Below are 26,007 nucleotides of genomic sequence, written 5' to 3' on the forward strand. Positions count from 1 at the left end.
ACAATCCTGACTATGTCTGGACATAATATGGCAAACTTAGCTATGATTAGTTGTGATTATGTTGATGATAACTTATGATTAGTTGGAAATAATAATTGTAAATTAATGGTTATTCAAATTTGGCATACCTTAACATTGCAGTCTACCTCACAAGAGTTTGCTTCTATTTTCCAGGGCCACTTCAACATCAAATGTGATGTTCGCAGCGCTACCGCTATCGAGACGGTCCTCCGAACGAGAACTTGATCCCAACAAGAAGAGAGCCACTTCCGCCAGCGGTCTGGACCGACAACCCGGAGATGGTAAGATAGAATAACCGGCTTTAATCATCCTAGGTCTTATTGCATCTACACTTTGCATTTGAGTAGAAACCACCTCATTACATGTGTTGTACTTTGGTAGTGTCACTGTTCACAACTTTGACTTCATTTTCTTGTTTTATTTTTATTATTTCTTTGCTGTTCAGTTTGTATTCATTTTGAAAACATTCAATAAATCACAAATCCTTTTTTTATTTTTGACAATTCTTTTTATTTGTTGGATAACTTAAACACATTAAATGAAAGTTTTGTTTAATATTAAATTCATGATACCAGGAAATTGATTAAGAATATAAAGGTCATCAAAATTATGCAAAACACATCATTATTACATTTGTTTCTAACACCGCTTTGTGGTTAAATGATTTTAGGAAAATTATACTTTTTTCCGGCAGATTCACATTTCAGAATTAGTATTAACAAAATCATGTTGTTCATTTATTGCTAACTAACTCCATGCCATTGCAAAAATGATTAATAAATTCCATTTGAAGAAACATCAGCTTCACCTTACTTACATCATAAGATTACTCACTACAAACTTACTAGGTACTGAAAAAATGAATCCATTTCAGTGTATTTTTTCTTTCTTTTCTATTTTTTTTTTCCTTTTTTGCAAATATTTTTTTCTGGTTGTAATACTTTGCCTTTTATGATTATTTATAAAGTTCAGTTTGGCTTCGCATTGAAATATTGCATTCGATGTTATTGTGCCACCACACAATATGCACAGAGTAAAAATACTTTCAAACATTACCTTACCGTGCATGACATCAAATTTTTGTTACATACCCCGCTTGGTTATTGTCAGTAGCTAAGCCCGTAATGATAAGTGAACGTATGAAACGGACCACCGAAATGGCATGTTACCCGGGCGTTGTTTGTTGCAAAAACAATCGTTGCAGATTTCCGCGTGTCGTCATCCATCTATGATGTGTTTCACTGGAACGAGCCGGTGCCGGCCGACGACAGAGCTGGTCGCCAGGTTTTCTTCTATCAGCAGCCGATGATGGGAGGTTATGGTGAGATGGGATGCTGTGGTCACTCTCGCTTGGCTCGTTGATTGCATCCGCGGGAATTAATATACTACTACTAGGCTTACTCTCGAGGAGACCGTCATTTTGTGGGTGCATGGTGTCATATTTATTGACTGATGGATTCAATATTTTGTCAAACAACTTTTATCCCATACAATTCGGTATGGGGAATTGTTGAGCATGTTGTAGTAATGCATATCGGAAAATGTTAATTTTGAAGAATACTTCATTTTAATAATCTCATTTTTGTAAAAAATGTTTTGAAAAATTTTCATGAAATATTAAAAAATAAAAAAAAATAAATGATCATAATATTATTGAACCACCATTACAAGTAAATATTAAACACAAAGATGATCGATTTTCATCGGGCCTTGTTTTACTGAACTGATATTCTTATTTTTTGGTTTTAAATACTTTTTCAAATTAATCTCATTTTGAAAATACATTTTGCAGTTTGATTTAATTACAAAGCTGGCCATTATAACTTGGCGAAAATTGTGTCAAAGTGTGTATATAATATAAGATTTACTCTATGACATGTTATTTCAAAATGATGATTTTTTAATAAGAATCAATCCCATTTTGTTAACATTATATTATGTGTGGTTTTAAAATTTTCTAGCAATGACTGTATTTATAATAATTTTTTCATGCAGTATTTTTTCATTTGAACATTTTATGAAAATGATTGACAAGTTTTTTTTTGTAATTATGATTTCCCAGGTATACAAAACAAGTTAGTATGTTTTATTAATTAATCAAAGAATCATTTGAAGCAAAGTCGATTCCTCATCAGTAGGTAATATAAGACACGATGTGCTTTGTAAAGATTGATTGTTGGATCACAGTGCCTGCCGCTTCGTTCGTTGACTACTGAATTCGTCGTTTTGTGTCTTGCATCGACAATCAGGCTGTATCTTTGGCATGGAAATGGAATGGAGGCTGCTCACTTCTCATCTTCAACTTACCGCTTTTGTGTCTTACTTATCCGTATTGTTTGAGTAGCATATTATTGGTGTAATATTCACTGTATCTTGTCTGTTTATTCCTATATCATTCTCATATCAGTCTTTCCACGGTGATGAGAGACTGCTTCTACTTTCTCACAAGTAGCTAACATATTTACATATAATTTTCTCATATTATAATTTCTTTTTACATATTTTCAGATCTATTAAATTAATATTGTGTCTCTTTTGTTTTATATTATGTATCATGTATTAACATGAGGGTTAGTCCATATATGACATCTCACAATTTTCGGTACTTCTTGATGGCCCCTTCCCCCACATCGTCATGTTAAAAAATCTTTACCCCCCCCCCCCTCCTGTCTAAATTACATTATATTTTTACTTGTCATATATGGACGATCCCTAACATGTATGGTGTCCAATTTTATTTTGCAATCGGCTTTTTATGTCACCCACTATTGTATGACTGCTATATTATTATCTAGTGGCCAAACATGTCTTGATGGTTTTTTTTTTTTTGTTTGACTGTCCGATCATAAGAAATGGACCTCCACAGAGTGGAGGTTTGTGTTAACAAATTTTTGTTTCGACAAGAAATGGATGTTTACTACTTGCTCAGCCTGTTCGGTCTATACTCCGACTCCAAACACACATTGAAAAATGAAATGTGTATTTGCCAGACCCAGTATTCGAACCTGGGACCCACGACTTTATGGTTATTTAGGGAAATAGAAATCTTTCCCACTCTTTTATGTAGATCTCCATTCACATTACATACAGTGTTCTGACATTTGCTGCCGTGAATGGAAAGGTGGCTGCTGATTATGTTGCTAAATTTGTGTAATATATTATAAAAAAATATATAATGGGAAATCAGGTAAAAATACAAATACTTAGACGGATTAATTCAAACATTCTTTACCTAACATGCAACCATTTTGGCATGCATTGCACACAAAAGTCCTAAAATAGATTGAAATAAATAATTTTATACAATTATTAATTTAGCTACAATGTAAAGTTTTATGTGATTCCTTCTTCCACTAAGTCATCAACATTACAAATTAGTTCTTGAATATGATTAAAAAAATTCATGGAATGAACAGTGAATATTCAACTAACTTTGGTATTTAATCAGAGATGCCTAATAATTATATTTTGTATAACTTGGCATGGAGTTTATTGTTTTCACTAATAGTATGTTGGTTCAAAAAAAATACTTACTTACCTACATATTTAAAGTAGGTAATGATTATGACACTTTCTAATTCTATTCCAGAAGATTTTTTGTTAAACGATTTATTTTAAATACTTTTCAATGGCATAAGGTTTAATTTTGTACATACATTAGATATCTTGCACAAGATTCTCAGTTTATTTTCTATGTAAGGTTACGTTATACTTTTAAGCGCACACTGCACACATATTTAGGAACTATGGACTAATTAATGTTCAATATGGATTCTTTGGGTCTAAAATTTTCATTTGATTGCACTAGTTAAATTAAGTTAACCTTTTGATTCATGTGACTTTTTTTAAGAGAATATTTTTATTTATTATGTGTATTTTGCTATAAATTGAAATCAGTTAAGGCAGATTTTCTATCAAAAAATATATAATACAACAAATCCATTTTTTTATGAAATATTATTAACTATTAATAAATGAATAGTTTTCTAAATATTTGTTTAGTTAAGAAAAATATGTAATTATTTTAATATTAGTATTTGCATCCCATCATATTACATAGTTGTAATGTCATAATTACATATTACATTATTTATTCAATTTCCTGTGTTTTTTATATCAATTTAACAGTTTACTTCTTGCATCTGAGTTTTAAGTACGAATTATATATTTAGGGAGTGTTATTATTTAATATGCATTGTTTGATGATGTTCAACCTTGCTCACGCAGAACCGTCCGTGATTGCAGAAGACGGAAACGCGGGAGACTCGAGCTCGTGGTCACGCGGCGTGGCGAGACGACGGACAGACCTGGTGCCTACCCTGCCGGCCGGCCACCGCATCGCCTCGGCTGCCATCGGCACCCCCCGCTCCCCAGGTAGGGCGTACTCAATGACCCGCCTCGACCAGCTGGCCCGCCCCAGGAAAATAATCCCCTTCACCATGCCTGCGGTTCAACCTAGCGCGCCTTCCAGGCCGCCCAGGCACCGGTCCGCCGGCAACTTGGCCGGGATGAGCAAGGCGCATCGCTCCATGGGCAATTTGACCCAAGGGGCCACTCTGAGCGGGCACAATGCCCCGTCTCCCCCGCCCCGTAAGCACTCTCGACCTCCGCACGCCGCCTCCGCTGCCGCATCTCATCAACTCAACGCTGCCGCAGGTTAGTTTCATACATTTCATTTGGCTTTCAATATGTTTCGTCGGGGGTTTGTGTCGGAGATGTTCTTGTCCCTAAAGCTTAATGCATCAACCTATTCAGGTGACATCACCTTTTCTATGAATTTCAATATAGATGTGGCGATATGAGTATAAATTATAAACCATTACATAGTAAATATTTGCAATAACTAAATAACCACAAAACAGATTAATAGATAGAAATGCAAAAACCAGTCGACATGGATCAATGCTTTGACGCTAGATTCGGTGTATGTATGACTCAATAGCAGTCAGGCCACAAAATACAAGACATACAAAGTCCTCCTGAATGTTCTCAAATATTACCATTATTGAAAATAACAAATTCTTTAACACATATATATTCAATATTTCTCCACACTCGAGAATTAAATCTAGTTACAGTCTCACCCAAAAGGCAACCCACTTCCCATTATTTGTGTGTTCCCTGTAAGTAATTAAATATCAATGGGCCAAATTTTATTTGTTTACACTTGTCACTGGATTTTTAAGACATTATATTATTATATTCTCATCATACACTCAAATCTTACGTATAAATACTTCTTGAAGAATTTTTTTATACATAGTACATTAAATTTGCACTAGAGTAAAACTGGTTGACGTGTACAGAAAAATAGCATCATGAAAAACGAATATAAACATTTGACAATACACAACTCAAGATTACTGTCAGAATTCCCGTTCAGACACACATGTGTAATGCAATTCATGTTGATTACAACCTGTATGGCACCCTCAGACACCAGTAAAACTAAATGTCTCCATGCAAAATAATGTTCCAGCTATAAAATCGTCAAAAACACATGGAAATGCGCCTTCGAAGAATAAAAACCTTCTAAAAATTGCTTGCCAGCAAGAGTCTACTATATCAAATAGATTTTATGAATTTCACTTCCGTCGCATGTGATGCCATGCACACTTGGTGATTGTATTCATTCGGCTCATTCAACTCGAACATGTTCGGCACTAATTCACGATGAAATTGTATTTACCAAATGAAATATAAATTCATTCCGTAGATTTATTATAAAAGAAATCATCAAAAACTATATCATTTCCAACAACTTCCTTTGTTGCAGGGACGTTCATTGGATTATTTAATATAAAAATCATTTATTTTGATGGTAGGTTCGATTCCTCCCACAATGTTCATAAAAATTATTGTACTTTGAAATTCAATGAAATTCAATGTTTTTGCTTTCTTTTTTTGTATTTGATATTTTATTTTTCTATAATTAATATTGCTATAATGTTGCTAAATTATGCTTGTAATGATTGTTCTAACAAGAGCTTTTATATTCTTTCAATTTTGTTTTGTCAAGCAGCTTCTTAATTATCGTCTCTAAATTTGTCTTATAACTTAAACATAGCAACCGCAATATTTTTTTACATTCATAATTGAATCTTCATTGTATTTCTTTGTGCGCAAGGCTTTCAGTTTATCAATAAATTATTTCAAGAATATTATTGTTAAGTTTTACTCAGTATTTTAATAAACAAAACTTAGTTATGTAATAAATTTGAATAGTATAATTTAAGCTGGAATTTATAATATTTATTTAGACTTCACAACTAACATTATTTCTAATAATTGAAGCACTGTAGATATTCTATGCTCCCAATTTTTATACATTTCACAATTAACTCTTTCTTCATTAATTAGCTAATAACTTCACTGAAAATATATATCCACTTATGCTGAGATGCATAGAATTGTCTAGTTACGTTAAATCAAAGTACCCTTAACCCAGGGGGGGGCAAACTTTTTGGATGGAGGGCCAAATTCAAGAATTCAAAATGAGCGGCGGGCCGCAAGTAAAATACCATTTTTAGATATACACTATTCATTATCACGAAAAATATACATTACAAAAAAATTAATGGGAAGAATGAAACTGTTTTTTTAAATTTAGGTGTTAATTTTGTAGTTGATATTCTCAAAACTGCTCGTAAATGGGCATCGGAGATATTTGATCGTAAAGAATTTTTATTGAGGTTTATGATCGAAAATGTTTGCTCACATATACCTATAGGTTGATCCAAAAATAACGAACATTTTTCTAGCATAATCTTTAAGTTAGTCGAATCTGTCTGAATTAAGGGGCATTGTAAAATTTGGAGATTTCTTCACGACGATGCAATTCTCTTAAATCAGTGTCACACTGCAGATCAATAATCTCAAGTTGTAGCTCTGTCGGTACACTATCAATATCTATTGAACATTGATCGCGTACTATTGCTAAACAAATTTTAGTCTATTGTCAATATTTTTTAAAAAATTATAAAAAAGTTATTCGTAATTAGAAGTACAATTAATGATGGCGGGCCACAGTTTGCCCTCCCCTGCCTTAACTGGATGGCTGCCAATGACGTCCTAAGATGCAAACTTTTCCGTGAATGGAACGCCGATCATACAAAAATGACATCTTTGGACGTCCCGCTTTGAACGGGATTTTCTAACGTAAATCAATTATTTTAAACATACAAATATGTTGAGCACACAACGACATATATTGGGAATATCGTCACATACTCAGAATTGAAACAGAATTTGTTTTTACCTCTTGCAACGTAAATTGATTAAAATTTTTTATTTTTTGCAATAAAATTCGCGGCGTGCAAGGTACGCCATACATACACTCACCGGCAGTAAAAAGGTTAAAAACTGTACCTACATAATAAAATAACAGCTGCGAAAAACCTAATTAGTGAGGCAACGTCGCGTTAAAAATCAAAATTGTTGCCAATTTATAAATTTTGATTGCTTGGTGATTATTCAAATATTCCTTATGTGCCTTATCAGCGGTTAATTAAATAAATCGATGCATCGTTTTGCAGGTTACTCGTCTTGTGCGCTTATTGTTATATGCAAGCAGCACGCGGACATTACACTAAACGCTTCTTATTTAGTAATTGGTGACATTCTTTGCATCTCAATCTTAATTCATAGAAATATTAAATCATGCTATTTCTTATTAACGCTAATTTAACATATGTCAAATATAATATTAATATTCAAGAAATACTTCCCACATCAATGATCAATTTTCATATCCATTACCTTACTGATAACTTTCTAACATAACAAGCATCTCATTTTGTATCTCATATTTATATATCAAACTAACTGCTCTATCGACTGACTTTAGTAATGATAACAACATCTACTTAAGCACCTAAGTAACGCACAGTAAGTATCTTTTCTTCACTTTACTTTGTAACCTAGTCACGACCGAGACGCAATTTCTAAAGGTGTGGGGTACTCGCTATCGGCTGCTAAAAGGTAAGGTGTCTTTATTATATTTCTATTCCAGATATTTGATCACTACAAATTAATTATTACCTGAGTCTTCATGTTAAATATTCTCAGAAAAACTGTTAATTATTTTTTCACTTGTCCCGACTTGCAATTAGATTTAAATTAATGATTAAATTCAATCTTTTGGAATCTCTTTGATAATTAATGTAATACTCCCAGTCACATTTTGCCAGACATTTTACAATAAGTATTTTATGTTACTTTATTTAAAACTATTCAGTTTCTCTTCAAATCATCTTCTATCAAATATCTGGAATCATTTACATTTATTGCTTTTACAGGTTGAAAAAAAATGGTGAAGGTTTGGATCAGTAATACCATAATTATTATTTATACCATAAATCCTCTTTTTCTTAAATTTTTACTCTGGCATTATTCTATATTACCATGGATTAACTGAATTTGACTGTTTGATTGTTGGCCAGTTCTATCAGACAAACTGTTTGTAATTTTTAAAAAAATTAACTTGACTGGACTCTTAATTATACCCGAATTTATGATATATAATAAAATTTTATATGAAGACTTATTTATTTGTACAATCTCCCTGAACGTATCTAAATTGACATTCTGTAATAAACAGAATATATTTTGAAACAATATTTACATTCACAACATTATTTTTATTTCATGCAAATATTACATCCTTATCTTTATTTACATTTAATATTTGACAGCGCTCAAACAATCGGTCATGGTGGAGGAGTAAAACTATAAATACTGTAACATACAGCAATGTTAATAACAAATTCCTCACATTTTAGAATTACTTTCTTCATTCTTCAAATTGTATAATTCAGTCACATCTTTTTCTCTAACACAAAGAAGTCTATTTTTCAGTACGTATATTTTTGACAATTTTAAAGCAAGCATAATGAAAAAACAATGTAGTCATCGAACATGATTGTGAATAGTTAATTCCGGTGCAATGCATTTATATCTGTTCGATTGATCAATAAGAAATGTCCTAATGATTGAGTAGTAATTCAATAATAATCAATTAATCATTACCCAATTGAATTTGCCCAATGTAGTGAAAATACCCTTTAGAAGTTCATGGGGAAATATTATTATGCATATTATATATTTAAAGACCATATTTTAATAACTGTTAACGATAGATCGTCGTAAGATTGGGTTTGTAGCCTGAAACAGCTTTCAATATCATTAACTCAAAAATTGTAGAGTTAGCAAAAACCATTATAATGAAGTTCCACATTGTTAACAACAGTTCAATTACAATACTAATTTGGTAATGTAAATTGCTTCAAAAAATCGAATAAAACTATTATAGGGGGGTGAATGTAATTTGGTGTGTAAATAAATACCCACAATATTAGTTTTCTGTTCCTCCACGGTTAAAGTAAGATAAATTATATTATTAAATCTAAAATGTTTTCGCCAATTCAAAAGATATTATCAACATAATATTATGCTTCTTTAAATTTGGCAGAAAATATCACAGTCGTGATATTGTTGTAATTGAATAATAATAATGTATCTAATCGAATAATGAATTGCAGTGTCAGGTCTACGATCAGGCGAAGTGACTCCGGGCAGCCCGTCCCGGCCGGGCAGTTCTCTTTCGTCGGCTTCGGTGAACAACAGCGCCATGACATCGTCGGTGGCCGGGGCGCTCTCCGTCAATCGCCGTCCCCGCGCCACTCCTCGCCGTCCCCGGCCCGCATCCATCGCCGGTACCGGAGTCACAACACCCCCACACGTTAAAAATAGTGAGTTGCATTTTTGTAATTGATGATTCTAATGATAGTATCTCAGCCACCATACCTGGTTTGTTAGACTCAAGGCCTGAACCAGAAGTGCGAGTGAGAAAGCATTCGGCACGCTTATATTCTCCGCAATATGTGTTAAGTTAAATAGAATTTCTACGGCTGAATTAAATATATTTTGACTCCATTCATTCAAAAATTGCGAGCATGTATTGCTGAAATTTATTGTTTTTGTGTTAAATATAAAGTTAGTGGTAATTATTTTTAGTTAATTTATAGAAAATATGGTTAACTATGTTGTGTTTAAATTTGGTAGCCGTACTGAAAAGCAACATGACGGTATAACGTTTCATAGTTAATGATAATAAAACTGGGGTTCTACTATGCGTTATACGCAAGAAACACAGCTTCATATAGCTGAACAATACACACTCTCTTTATATTATGACTCTGAGGTTAGACTCTAGTATGTGGAACGTCTCGACTTCAAGCCTGATCGATTTGAAAGTTTTGTATTCTTTGGGTTAAAATATGAGATGGATTCAACACCTACCCAGTAAAAGACGTAAATAGTTTGACTGTCACTTTTTTTAATGTCAAATAATAATTAATAATTGCACCTGTTATAATAAAGTAAAAACGTGTATTCGCTTTTCTAAAGAATTCCAAAAAAACAAATATTGGTACCTAAACATCTTTCAATTATTATTTTCAAGACAAAAGTTTTAGTATTAGATATCGACTGTTGGAAGCACCGGTTGGAATTGGTTGTAAAATTCCAGCAGAAACCATAAAGACTTGAAGGGTTGGTGATTTTCCTAAGTAATTTAAGCTCCTACGGTTTTTTATGTGCAATTATTAAAACATGACGTGTTTTGTTCAAGACGCAGTGGGCGTTGATGGCAAACCAATTGGCGTACGAGCAGAAAAGCCGCCTCTGCCTCGAGTCCACTCTGCCGCTACGGGAGCAAAGAAGGGTGCTCAACCCCCCACTCCCACTTCTGACAAACCTGAAGTCCCGCGCAGGACTCACAAGGCAGGATCTGTTAAGGTATTTGCAAACTGATTTCCATTGTGCATTTATTTAAGTGAGTTTGGCTCCTGATCGTCGTTCATGTCTTCAGATATCAATTTACTTTACCTGTAGCGTAAGTATTTTCATTGTTTGGATGTAGGTATTCAATATAATATTGATTAACGAAAACATCAAATTATTAATAAACAGATTTTTTGGTAGCATTTGTGTTAACAAAATGAAAAAAATTAAAAGTACTTACTGTTACTACAGTAATTTAATAATTATGTTAGCATTAAAATATTATCATGTGAAGTCGATTTTACTTTTGAAGCATTCGGTACATATATTGATGGTTTTAGAAAACTTATTATAAACATACACAATAATTGAGTTGGACCATTCTAAAAAGGCTTTAATTTGCAGGCATCACCGCGTGTGACCCCTCGAGCCACTCCTCTACAATCGCCCGGCAACGATTTCCCGCCGTACAACCTGGAAGAGATCCTCGAAACCACCACCGTCCAAACCATCAAAGAAGGGGGAGAGGTCACGGAGACCCAGACAGTCGTGTCGCAAACTCAGCAAGTTGTCTCGGAAACCTCCACCTCGGAGAGCAGCAGCGGGCAGGACGTCATCACATCGACGCTCGTCACTGAGACCGTCAAACAAGTTACCAAAGATGATGACGGTGAAAAGGAAACCGAGACCAAAACCGTCACAACGAGCTCAATGATCAACGATGGGCCACAACAAGTCTCCACGGTCGTGACTGAGACTGTCACTGTTTCCGGTGACGACAGTGCTACTTCTAAAAAACTAGTTGAAAGTAGTGAAAAAATGATTGAAAAGAATGAGCCGAAAGACACAAATGGATCGTCGTCGGAACCTGTCATCATTAAAGCAATGAAGAACATGAAAATGAAAGAAGAGACTGTCGAGGTTAACGTAAAAGAAGAATCCAAGGTGCCCGACGTTCTCCAAGCCGCCACTGATCCTTTAGAAGGGGCAGATATGACAGGTACTGTACTATACTATTCCATACAAGAAAATTACACATTATAACTGATAACAATGGAAAGGGAGTGAAAAATTGTAACTTTCAGTTGAACAATATTTCATTTTTTTTTCTTTCAACCTTCCCCAGGTTCTATGATGGCTCGAAGTCGCGGAATGATCACAACCGAAGAAGGAGCTAAAGCAGCCTTAGCTGAAAGAAGAAAGTTTGCACGCGAAGAAGCTGAAAGACAAGCCGAAAAGGAAAGATTAAGGTATATTTTTTGTTAGCTCAAAACAATTATTATGACAGAATTGAAATTTACATTTCAAGCATTCTTCAACTCAAAAATAAACTTGAACTGTGGGTCTATTCTATGCTTATCGACCGCTAAAGTGATAAAGTGATAAATATTATCAAACTTAGGGTAGGTTTGTATCAAAATATTAGCACTTATTGTAACAATTACACGAAGTTGTTTTTTATTGTTGCAATAAGTGCTATATTTTAACAGCACCTATCTTGCTGCTGTTAAAATATCGCACTTATTGCAACAATAAAAACCAGCTTCGTGTAATTGTTACAATAAGTGCTAATATTTTGATACAAACCTACCCTAAGTTTGATACTATTTATCAAGTTAGTGTTCGATAGGTATAGAATAGACCCACTGATTGAACAATAAATTAATTACAGTTATCAATAATTTATTATAACTTATACAGAAATCAACATTAGTGTGATAACCTAACCTAACATAATACTGAGAATTATTCATTATTTTGACCGAATGGGATAATGTTTTGTGTTTAGGCTGGAGCGTGAAGCCGAAGAAGAGGTGGAGAGACAGCGTCAGGAAGATGAACGTCAGCGACGACTCGAAGAGGAGACTCTTCGACTTTCTGAACTCCAGCGACAAGCGGAAGAAGAAAGACTTCAACAGGCTATTCTTGTGAGTTTCACCAAATAAAACGGTTATATCATGAAATTTTTCCTATTGGTTTTGGAAAAAATTATAATTTAAGATACAAATTGCTGCACTTATGAAAAATAATAATGATTCAGAAATTTGAATACAACAATAATATTTAAAATAAAATGAGCGTAATTGATGTTTTCTGAAATCTTCAGGCTAGGTAGGTTACTTGGTGTCACTTACTATTGTGTCGAACGCAGTCACTTACTGTCATTGCAAGTTTACATCATTTTTCTTTTCTTTTACTGAATCTGGTTAACGGTCAGTTTTTGCAACTGAGACATAAAAATTACGAAAGTGTTGTTACATTTTATTTAGGAGGCTCAGCGTCGTACAGAAGAAGAAAATCAGCGTCGTGAAGCTGAGGTACGAGCAAAGGCAGAGAGAGACATCGCTGAAGCTCGCGCCAGAGAAGAAGCGGAGCGCCAGAGGCGGGACACAGCACAAAGGTTGAGGAGGGAAGAAGAAGAGCGAGAGGCCAGACGAAAAAGGGTTGAAGCCATCATGCTCAGAACCCGACAAGCTAAACAGAAAAAGGTACCATTTTTACTCCTTGTGGTTACCAGGTGTTTCCATTAACTTTCACAGTTCCGTTACCCTCGGCGATCTTTCCTGTAGGTATCTTTGGAAACCATTGGTAGAGAGAAATTTGTGGCGTCATTCATATAGTCACTCTAGCGACTCAGAATCATTACATGTATACTGAATGTACTTTTGCCAGTGACTACCAGGTTCTCCAAATTTTAGGCACAGCTCTGGGCAATATGACCAAAGAACCCAAGTATGCACCCTACGCATAATGCCGAGTGCCTATATATCCTTCAGAATAGATGGAATTCGGAGTATAATAATTAACATATGTTTTTATTAAATGCATGAATAATGATAACAGTTCTTCATTCTAGGAATAACATATATAGTGGTTATATTTAAAGTTTTATATCATATTTTTCAAGAGACATTGTACCATTAAAATTAATGATAAAATAATATGACAGCATGTCTTATTTAGTATTAGGCCAAACTATTTTGATATGTACCACTTGTGTGCTATTTATAATGTAATAAATATATTGATGTATAATTTCAGGACGGGGATAAGAGCCCCACAGAAGAAAACAAAAGTCTAGAAGACGTGGAACAAAAATTAGAAGCTAAATTGAATGAGGAAGAAACTAGGCAATTGGCAGAAGGCTCAGACGGCGTAGACATTGAATCCTCGTACGAACTCTCCGTCAGACAGAGAGAAGAAGACCTCCTCAATCACACCGCGCCGCACAATCAAGCGGTGACGGCACTCCCACAATCGCAACCCCCTCAGAGTTTTTCACCCAAGCCCGCAGAAGTGGAAATGGTCACGGGGAACGGGTTGAATCCCTTCCAAAACGGCACACCCGTCGCCTCCAATGGGGACTTACCCAAGAAGGAGGACACGGAACTGAGCCAGTCCAATAATAGCTATGCCGTGCAGAATGGCCACAGTAAAAATCAAATCAATGAACTGAATAATTTTATAAATTCTAGTGAGAACCAATTTAACAGTGTGGCACTCGATAACGCAGTGTAAGTATATGTCGATTGTTAACTATGAGTTGTATATACGCAGGGACAACGTTGGTGAACGGAGGATGGTTTTTATATGAGACGGGCAAGATATAATATAGAGCACTTTATACTTATGCATTCAAATTTTACATGCGATTGCTTTTAGAAAAGTTGAAATTTTCGTATTTCTATCTTAAACTGACAAGCATGATAATAAATTTAGCATGGCAAGTTACCGCTTTCGTTATGGCAATTTTTAAATGTTTCAAATCTCGCTTTTATAGTAGAGGTTATGTCTTGATAATAATAATTGACAATATCATTTGCGCAGCCACTATTATTAATTAATGTATGTACTATGGCATTTGTATTTGGATATTTTTTACATAGCTGCATTTATTTTCGTTGAGTTTTTATATTCGTTTTCGAAATCATGTGTCAGATTTTAAATCGTTTTCTATGAAGAAAATGTTTTTTGATAAGATGTAGCTTTTGTACATAATAAAATGTTTGTAGCAGTCGCATGTTAAATTTGATTTCACCCTGGTGGCTTAAGGTTTTCAAATGTATATCTAACAAAAAAAATTAAAAAACTTCAATACTCACTACATACATAATATATTATTATTAAATTCTTGTACCCTTTCTATGTTATATTGATCTTCAACTATTTTTGATTTTGGCACTACCAACGGTAAAACAGGTAAACAAAAAATTCTTCATCATTATTATGTCAACTTTGTTATGAAAATAACACTATTACAATAAAAACTGTCTTTTTTTCTTTTCTTAGGCCTTCCGTCAAAGATAGTCATTTCCCACATGGTACTATAAATATATTTCAGAATTTATGTGGATAACCATTTCCAACAACTTTCAACAATTCCTTGCATATTGTATTCTCTCTCCGATATCTAAATATATTTCAACATGTTAGTAATGCCAAATGATAAAGTTTGATATAAAGACATAATGTAAAATTAATAAAACTATGCTTCTTTGTTAATTTCTGTTGCAACTCTCTTTTAACCCATTGGAGACAATTAGCGAGCCTAATACCACAAGGTGTTCCCAAACAAACCCAACAATCAAGTATTATGCTAAGCTGCCTCATTGTTACTTTTATTTCGCCAAGGACAAACTCTTGTAGTTCTCCACTCGTGAATTGGCGCCAATTTTACACTGCTGTTGTACAAGCAGTTCTGGACAATCGGCGTATTTTTATGTTGAGATATCTCTTAAAACCCTACAAATTTAATTTACCTGCATATTCGAAAAGACTATTATAAATTAAAATGTTTCAATAATTCATCATTTTTTTTAAATATTGAAATTAATTAATTTAAAAAAAATTAGTTGTAGCAGTTTTATTAAACTCTTGTCCATTTTTTCCCCTTTTAAATCTGTCTTCAATGGGTTAACTTATTGAGAAAATTTTCTTTCAAATAATATGTAAATTACTTAGAATATACCTAATATTATAATAGAATATGTCTATCTGTCTTATTAATTTTTAATATTCTGCTTCACATAGAAAAGTCAACCGAGATTCGTTCACATATTTAATAAATTCTTCCATAATCTTAAAGTATACTAATTACTATTCTCAATTACTTTAAATTATAATGTATTTAAAATTAAAATTCAATATCACATAAGACGATCATTTCTGAAGTTTTTACTCGGAATGTTTAATTATTTAGCTTTGCCAATTTTGACAATTGAAATCCGCAGTGTGCATTCTTTTCTGCTATTGTCAGAAATTAAATCTGGAGATTTTACCTCATACTCAATTTGTATTGGAAATAATATTTCTAAACGAGGTGTATTTAATTTATATCGATTGTTGCGCGCGCCGCCAATGCATTCGAGCTATTTAAATATTTTGGTTTTAATCACACATTATGGAACTGAAAAACCAATGAATGCAGGAAATGCATTTTAAATTTACTGTTTGTATAAAAAAAAGTCATAATTTCTCTCTATCGATATTGTCATTCATACAAATGCATTCAACCATTGTGAGTTTTATCATTCGTATCTGAGTTGTTTCCCTTTATGAAACTGGCATTTACACCTGTCGTATTGAATTCCATTACAATGATTAATTTTTCTACCAATACATACTCATCTATGTTTGTTTCGTTGAATATTCGTTATTGTTAGTTATCAAATTTGTAGATTAAATAGATAATAAAAAAGAGCTTTGACGTTATCAAAATTATTTATAATCATCACAATATAATAATTTTGGTTAAATTATATTGATGAATTAATTATTTATTGGCTGAGTAAGTCGGTACCAATAAATTATTGTAGTGAAAATGCCTTATTAGAATTATCACATACCTATTTATTATTAGTCTTGTATTCCTTTACCGCCACTCGGTAATGGTAATACTAACAAGTGTTTGTCTCATATTATTTATTTTTCATTTTCTTTCTACATGCCACTTTCTCTTTGTATTCTTTTTTTTTTAATTTGATTCATGTAATTAAATTATTTTTGACGGTTATATTGATACTTTAGAATCAATGTAATGATCTCAGAGCACTGCACGGACTGAATTTTGTGGTGGTAACTATCGTTCCCATGCGAGGCTAATGCTAAGGATCAACCGTCGGCTTGTACATATTGAGGGGATAAAAATTTCAATGAAACATTTTTAAATAATACCTAGCCTTTCAATGGGTATATTATGATCAAAATCTAATAAATTTAACACTTTATCTGCCGCTCCTGCCTGCGTGGCGTACTGTGCTAAGCTTTAATACGCTACAATAAACGCATGCAAAATAAATTTCACATGCGATGTTGCTTGTTTTAAATATTTATTAACATATCGTACCCCGCAACTAAACTGCTACAATCCAAAAAACGTCACAGAAAATCATCTTTGAAGTTTTTACCTTTCACATTTTGTACTGTGCTTTCGAAATTTATTTAGATATTTAACGAATTTTTGATTTGCATTTGATGACTTAGAGATATGAAATTTTCACTACCTACATGTACTACGAATGATAGAATATAAAATGTTGTACTCTCAAAGCACGTAATTTTGGACTTGTGGCGGTTTAGTTGCGGGGGTGTGATTGTTGGAACACACACTTACTTGGTGCTGTTGATTCGTTTAAATGTTAAGAAAGACAGTCTCAGGTGCGGCAGTCAATTCAACTATATACCATAGAATGTGATCGAATAAAGTAAACCCTCATACATATATACACTCTGAGAGAATTTGTATAGCAATCACAGTTCGTCGAGTGTATTTTACAACTGTATCGACCACAAATTGCAGTCCTTGTGGAGCCGGTTGTGGTTATCGTACAACTACATTACTATAGCAATATAATAAATATTACTATTATTCATTCTCATATTAGGTATAAATAAACTTACTAAAAAGCCAATAATATTGTTTACATACTAATGATGCTTTTCTTTCAATATTATTCTAAATTGATACAAATTGTAAAAAGCATAGTGTTATCATTATCGGTGCTTCGATATTATTATAGTTTGAGTATTATATTATACCATTTGAAATCTTTTCTAACTGCTAATTTAATTTTTTAACTATGGTACATATTCGAATCATCCGTCTGTAATAATAACATATTGATAGTTTAACAACAATATATTCGATTGGTTTCCCTCGGACAAATAAATATACTCTTAACATATTATTATATGACTTCGTAAACTGAAAAAATCATCAGAATTCAAGTCACGTTACCAAACACGTTTTTGGATATTGAATTACAAAATTTAAAATGATATGCAAATATTCAATATAAAATATGTAAAAGATGAAAAAAAAATATTGCATAGGTACTTAATTGCCATTAAGGCCATACTTCAGCTGAGGCACGGTATAAAACGATCGTGACTACACGACGCGCAGATTGTGCAAACGACGCGTGACGAACAAAACATAATTTGTTATAAAAATTCAACATGCGTCCATTTAATGTTATGTTTATTGTTATTTAAGTAATAATAATAATATATTCATTTTGTTTTTCGAGTAAATACATAACATTTTTAGTCATCTTTACACGATTTAAGAATTAATTCCTCCGACGCTATCACGAAACAAATTGACGTGCTAACAGGTTGACTATCGCTCTCCGACTGGCAACGCGGCCGAAATTACGTCCCACCTATTGCTGAAAATTATTTGCGTTTTCACTGTATGCTCTTAATGTAATACGAAATTTATTCTTACCAGTCAATAAATGATATGAGTTGTTGAATTATTGATATTAGTTATTCATAAAAATTACAATGTATATTATGCTATAAATAGAAGAAACTCTTTAGACATATTGTCTATAACTCTATAACATGCGTAATAATTATGTACTTCCATCTATATCACATTTGGTAGAAAGTCTGCACAAACGATAACCATTTTGTGGTGTTTTTTTGTATCCATCTTATTTGCTATCCTCTTTATATAATTCACCCATATTGTTATTACGACTAAATTTTTTTCTATTACATTTACTAATTGTTGCAATCTCTCTGCGCTATATATGTATATTATATTATTATAGTTGATAGCTTATAAAATGAAGTGTCCATTCAAAGAAGTATATTATCATTACTTTACTACACAAATGTGTATTTACAATTAGATGTAATTTATATAACAGCATGTAAATATACTAAAATACATTTGTGTTATGGATGGCTCAAATTTGTTTGTGAACATTGTTGATTTTTACTGTTTCCAATATACGATTCGATTTTATATTTCACGATTTTTTTAGTTATAATTGCCTGTAATTCTCTATATAAATGTATAGCTACAAAAGAATATTTGTATTGATTTGTTCTTGATTATTTGACATTTAGCATGAATGTCTGAAATAAATATTTTCTAAAAATAAACCAAAACCATTTACTTTATAAAGTCTATCATTAAAACATCATTCATAGATAGCAAACACTCAGGATTAACATTGCAGAAGACGTCTAATCGAGTTGGACATTTTGTAATACAGATTAATAAAAACTATTTAATTATTGCTCTAACATGGGTAAAATGATTTAAAATCACAAACTCAAAATAACTTTAGGAGCAATAGTTATCTGGTAATTAAATTGCATTAATCAGATATACCAATTTATAAAACATAGTGATGTTTCTTTTTCACGGTTTGTTACTAATCACCTCTTAGCTTTTGTGGAAATTCAAGTTTTATTGCTCTTCTTACAACTGCTTTCTTATTTCATTTCCATGCCCAATCGTTAAAGCATTACAAAAATTCTATCATATCCAGAATATCACATTGGGTACTTCCTATCTATTTAAAGTATCATTCACAATATTAACTGGATGTGATTAACCAGAAAAATGAGTATTGTGAATATAATTCATATTAATATAATCTGTATGTTGTGTAGCTTTTTACATCATATGATTAACATTACACCTAGTGCCGCGTTCTCATGTGTATTTATGTCACTCAACTTCATGTTAAATATTGAAAAAAAAATTAATAGGAATGTTCCCACATATCGATTTAAGTTGAATCAATAGTCGTAATAAAAATGGCGGCAAATGGATTTGTTAGTTTGTAAATATCATTTTTAACAACACTCTGTTGTCACGCACGACAATCAATCAATCATATGCAAGTTAAAACAAGTTTGACATGCTGATGTGAGTTGTTATCACCTTGGTTATTCTAGGCAACGGTGACTCAAATAATGATTAATTGTTGAATCGACTAAAAGTTGAAAGGACCTCAACTCTGTTCAATTCAACATACAGTTTTAAATGATAAAAATCTACATGTGAGAGTGCGCCAAAAATCAAATCTCTTACAATATTAAGTTAATATCGACCGAGGATATTTTCAAACAAAGTGATCACAGTAAAATGGTAAAATCAAAACAAAGAATAATTGTTTATAATACATTACATGACATGCTACATATATTGGTTTATCCTAATTCAATATTGAATTAAAGAAATAAAAAATCACCACATCTTTACCATTTATGGAATACAAGCAATATGTATGCATACAATTGCCAAAGATAAAAGATTTCTAGTGTAGATTTATCAATTTTACGAGCATTGATTATCTGCCATTTGCTCCTCCCTGGGGCCCCTCTGCCCCGAATTCAAAAACACATTTGACTGGAAAAATGGTATGTGAATTTTCTTAAGGAATTGAGCCTGTAACCCACCGTTAGGATGCGCAACAGGCTAACCTACGTCATTGTGGACGAGAATTATCTATAAAATACTGAAATTACAATACATTACTTACATTCTCGTCAAATAATTTAATGTCGTAGATTAAGCGATAGATATTTTGATGTGTTTACTCCTTAGCTTTTCGATAAGTTAAATAACTACTGCAATCGTACCAAATGTAGGTACAATTCAACATTTTTAGAATGTGAATGAAGTGTGTAAAGACAATTCTAGAACGTTGTAGAATGTTGTTAGCGGCAACATGCTGTTTGCATGTATCCCCTGCAAAAATATTTATCTATTCATTCTCCCATAATGACATTATTTTTCTTTTATAATGTATTGTACCACTTTTATTTATTTAAGCTTTAATATAGTACATAATATTGTAATGATAAGTACCTGACATTCTTTTCTTTCTGATGAGCCCTCTTACTGAATAGTTTATAATGTTTTATCTCTTTCTAATATATTATAACCCTTTATATTTGTATTGGTTAGTAATTCTAGACCTATGTAGAATATTATGTATTCCTATGTACGTTTATCATTTCGATTTTTCTATAAGCTGAATGTTTATTCGCCAAAATATACATTTATATAGTGTTCCCTAATATTGATTGATACCTTCTCAATACTGTTATTTTTATTCCAACATTATATTAAGGCGTTTTAGAGCTCTACTGAACTATCGCACATTCGGTAAATAGTTTATCATCAATAATCACAAGTTATCAAAAAGTTACTGCAGTGAAACAACTTAACCTTGAAATTGCGCAGATTGCCATTTCTTCTACTGCGCACGAATTACTTTTATTATTTCCGAATGCTTTTACATGTAGTCTATTGCAACGTTCTCTCACTCTAACAATGTCATATTTTCCGTCAAAACTATCAGACTTCACGCTGATGTTTATAGGTACCAATTAATATAAATTTTGAACATGCTCCGTTTTATAATGGAAAAATAGTGATTTAAGGTTATTTCCGTGTATGGCATGAATATGTTGATAAGTCTAAGGGCTCATACGCACTAGCGGTTATCCGCAAGACGGCTGACCGCAGGGACGCAGTTACGTTCGCGGCTAGCCACAGTCAGTTTCGAAATGAATGTGACTTATCTTGGAGTTATGTTGGTGAGCTCCGGATGTTTGAGAACCCAGATAGATCAAATTATAAATAATTGTCTGAACAGTTTTGGAACTAGGACACTTGAAGGAGGGGCAAATCAACTGAGAATTGTTATAAAATAAAACTCATCAGAGATTTAAATGTTTTATTCACCGTATTGTACACTCATTTAATATTAATTTCAAAAATAAAATATTTAGGCCTTCATTTAGGAACCCCTGCTTTACTATAATTCTTCTCGTTTATTAGTTCTCATTTAAAAAATAAAAAGAATTTTTAATTTAAATATTCGGCACATTTCATGTTCCATAATATGCAAGGTCGCTTTTCTACATTGTGCATCAATTTTTCCGTGTCGAAATAAGTTTTTAACAAAAACACTACGTGTGATCACTCATGCTGTCAGCCGCTGACTAACCGCATAGTGTGTAGCACTCCGCGGTGCAGCAGACCGCGGACGGGCCGCTCTGTGCATGACAACCGCCGCGGTAGCCAAACCGCCAAGATGTCGTGCGTATGGTGTAGGAACTTTGCATACAAAAAACGATTGGCGGTAAGGCCCCAAGGCGGCCTGCCGCAAGTGCCTATGGGCCTGTAAAACATCTATTCTCAGGGCAGCTATTTGTTATGTTGGTTTTCTCTGGCAAATCAGGAATGTTTTTAAATTTTAGTTTGTTAAGAATTTACAAACATTTTACTAAAATTTAAAAAAAAAAACATATTAATAGCTTCTCTGAGAATTGATGTTTCTAGACTTTTTAACATGTTCACGCCATCCACAGTATTGGTGATGATGTCAGTTACCTCCATGAACCGCAATTTTGAGATAATTACAAAAAACTGCGAACCCCATTTAAAACTGGAAATTGAATGTTTTGTTTTGTGTGTGTATAAGTAAATAATTAGAATAATGAATGGCAAAATAAAATTACCTAAAGCACATTGACTTTGTAAAAAGAATAAAGTACAATAAAATTGACTGATTTTGTACGGTTTAATACTATTTTACCATCAAAAGTGGCTATAAACATACCAGATAAGTGTGAAATTCGATAGTTTTGACTGAAGATAAGACGTAGTTAGATTATATAACAATGCAATAGGCTCCTTCGGAAATAATAAACGTAACAATAATTACATTTATTTATGTAATTATTGTACCCAGTTTGCATGGATTTACTGCTGGCAGTACATATTATCACAACTATTACAAAAAAATGCATGTGTAAACACGTATTATCGTGCAAGTTGTAAGATTGCATACATGGATCAAAAAAGTTCAGAAGCGTTTGAATTTTCACACGACAATTATTGGACTGTGCGATATCTGCGCCTGTGGCAGTAGATTGATACTTGCGAATCTACCGCAAAAAAATTAACTACACCACGCAGAGACTCATTTTGACATTTACTGATTTTCACGACCTGTCAAATAGCACCATACAATGACAACATTGCGTTTCGCTTACTCTTGAAGAATGAGATTGGAGAGACAGTCAGCACTTATTATCGCGATAGTTTAAAATACACTCAATACTACACAAGGTGAAGTTGTTCCACTATAGATTTGGCATTTAATGAATTTACACTCAATGAAAAAATAACCTTATCCTAACCAGAATCATGAAGAATATTAAAATAGTTATAAGGAAGGAAATAATCAGCCTTATTTATTTTCATTAGGTGTAAAATCAGTGTCCATTTTTGAACAACACAATTTCACAAATATTTAGTAGAGCGCTAAATGGCCCATTAATTTAAATTATATGGCTTGAAGACAAATTTTATATTTTATAAAAAAATAGCTGTTGCAAAGGTATAAATACTATTATTGAAATTTATTACAATATATTATTATTTCCCCTATACAGTGGCATGTAGATATTTTATTTAAAATTTATATATTTGATAGGTGATGGTATTTATTATATTTCATTACTAAGATTTATTCTAATTAATATATAAAATAATTTCTCCTTTATGAATGTTCATGTTCCGTCATAAACATTTTGTAAAAATTTAATAGCAAACACTGTACGTATTATAGGTATATTTATTGTAATAATACATATTATATTTTTCAAATTATATATTTATAATACCTAGTTAGAGTTGATTTATCACATTATAAAAGTGAAGTAAAAGATTTAGTGCAGCATGTCACTTTGAAATAAATATGCAAAATATCTCTGGCCATTTCAAAGTCTCATAAATCAATAGAAAATGTTATGTTCTGTTTCCCAGTTAATATCTGCATGTACTTTACAAATGTATATTAATTAAATTATTAGTAGTTAATAATGGTCAGTCAATTTTAATAAAATGTCTTAGCTTTTATGGCGTCTAATAACAAAAACTGAAGAACTATTCAATATTAATGGGAAATTACATTTTTGTTTGTCAGTGTAGCTGGTTGGTATTAGCGTTAATTTCTTTTTTCTATCATGTTTTATTTATCAAACTAGAACAATATGCATATTTCTATTAGCTGAATTACCCCTTATTGCAATTAATCAATGAAAAATAATACTGGAAGTTTAAACATTTTTTTTGTGTGATTTTGTAGTGTTTTAGAAGTTATAGATAGACCATAATTTGGTACTTATCAATTTTTGTTATTAGACACTTTAATTAGAGATTAATCCAGGCCGACTTAATTTGTTAGTCATGAAATGTATACAAAAATATTTTTGACAGATAAATAGTAAAATGTAGTGAGAATTGGACTGCGTTATTTATTAATTGATCTAAAAAATGAGGTATAAATGCCATCTGCTGGTAAAAGAATCAAAATAATTAATAAACCGAATAAGAAGTTAACAAGTTTTGAATGAAGTGCCATTCTACTCAGGAACATATCACAAGATCAAAAAGACATTCGGCATAAGTCATACAAAGATCCAAAGTTTATTACCTCAATTTAAAAAAACGTTTCTTTGATCTATGAACGTATTACGTTGTCCAATTAAATTGTATAGTTATTTTATTTTCTGAAGGCACATCCCCATTACCAAGGCTGTGGATCATTTGTCATAGTGTGATAGTGATCTGATAGCACAGCGTAGTGCGACTTCTATATTTTGGCTGGTATATCAGACCACTGTATGCAATATTAAAGGATGAGGATTTGAGCATAGCGTAATATGTGAAGGAGTATGGGGATTTTTAGTTCAAGAGATCACCATTTTCACATGTCGGCCAGAAAATAGAAGTTGAGTTACATGGTAGAAATACATAAGTACATTGTAAAACTGTCTCATTTCAACTTATTGCTCAGAACATTTTCGGGCACTTTGTGTTGAAAAGTGGGGGTGCGCCTTTGCATCATAAAAATGCTACATGATATCAATAATCATGTTATGTTTAATTCTTTTACAGGAAACAAAATAATGTGACAAATAATCTCTTGGACATATCAGATTTGGACATATTGAACACTGCCAATAGTAACAATCCATTTTTGATAGACGTGAACACAAACGGTGGATCGCAAATGCAACAGAGCGACGGCAATAATACCAACCAAATTATTGACTTGTCGGTAGATACAATAACCAAGAGCATAATCAATGAGGACTCTGTTAATTCCAATCAGACTAATAACTCCCCCTTCATCACATCATTCCAAGATAACCAGGAAAACAGAGGTATGATTAAATTAGTAAAATAGTAAAGTAAATTAAATATTTTACTCCCAAGCGGAACAGAATATGAACTTCTACACCGTGGAGTATTCCACTCCACCATTCGCTACCTCTACACACCCGTTGTGCAAGCATATGCTGTGGCATAACGAATATTAGGTGCCCGTCAATGTTGTGCTGAGAGTGTCCCAGGAGTAACTTTTTACATGATTACCAATTTGATATTTGCTCGCTGTAAAATGACACAATTTCTTTGAAAGCTGAGGAATTTACTCTTAGGAACTTATATTTATTGCAAATTGTATTCAATACAGTATATATTATTATAAATGTGATTTGGTAAATAAATAATATCTACTTATAAGATATATTCATTTTCACAACTATATTTATTATGAAAAAAATATATTATGTAGGTACATGAATAGTTCAGTTTATGGCGATTGATCAAAAAAATTGTCTAGATTAAACACCAACCCCCCCCCCCCCCCTCGCTGTTCTTGATAAATAAATCATCTCACATTAGGTCATAGTTCTTTGTTCCGTCATCATTATAAAGAACTATTTTATCAATGATGTGCCGTAGGAGTGAACAAGTCATGTGTTGCATTGGTGCGGTACATTATAAAGAGTGGCGAAAGAAGGAATGAATACAAATATCACTATTTTTGAGAGCAGTGGATGATTTATTGAAGCGGATGATTTTGTCGCTTT

The 26,007-nt window shown here is 32.7% G+C and overlaps 1 protein-coding gene across 35 annotated transcripts in view; it reads left to right on the forward strand.

Moving 5' to 3' along the window:
* ens (MAP7 domain containing protein ensconsin) overlaps window positions 1-26,007 on the forward strand; it is a 536,619-nt gene that overhangs the window by 509,151 nt on the left and 1,461 nt on the right. For 5 of the 35 annotated variants that reach the window (XM_085956431.1, XM_085956427.1, XM_085956450.1 and 2 more), the window contains 11 exons: window positions 175-302; window positions 1,226-1,342; window positions 4,267-4,677; window positions 9,561-9,770; window positions 10,652-10,818; window positions 11,209-11,803; window positions 11,930-12,053; window positions 12,593-12,731; window positions 13,074-13,292; window positions 13,846-14,318; window positions 25,028-25,296. In XM_085956431.1, coding sequence (XP_085812557.1) covers window positions 175-302; window positions 1,226-1,342; window positions 4,267-4,677; window positions 9,561-9,770; window positions 10,652-10,818; window positions 11,209-11,803; window positions 11,930-12,053; window positions 12,593-12,731; window positions 13,074-13,292; window positions 13,846-14,318; window positions 25,028-25,296 — 2,852 coding nt within the window. Of the gene's footprint in view, window positions 1-174; window positions 303-1,225; window positions 1,343-4,248; window positions 4,678-9,560; window positions 9,771-10,651; window positions 10,819-11,208; window positions 11,804-11,929; window positions 12,054-12,592; window positions 12,732-13,073; window positions 13,293-13,845; window positions 15,006-25,027; window positions 25,297-26,007 lie in introns of those variants that run through there. The other 30 variants (XM_085956439.1, XM_085956457.1, XM_085956433.1 and 27 more) reach the window with 12 other exon arrangements.

Source organism: Rhyacophila brunnea, unplaced genomic scaffold, assembly GCF_057557595.1.
Source record: "Rhyacophila brunnea isolate RB1 unplaced genomic scaffold, BYU_Rbru_1.0 scaffold_6, whole genome shotgun sequence".
NCBI lineage: Eukaryota > Metazoa > Arthropoda > Insecta > Trichoptera > Rhyacophilidae > Rhyacophila > Rhyacophila brunnea.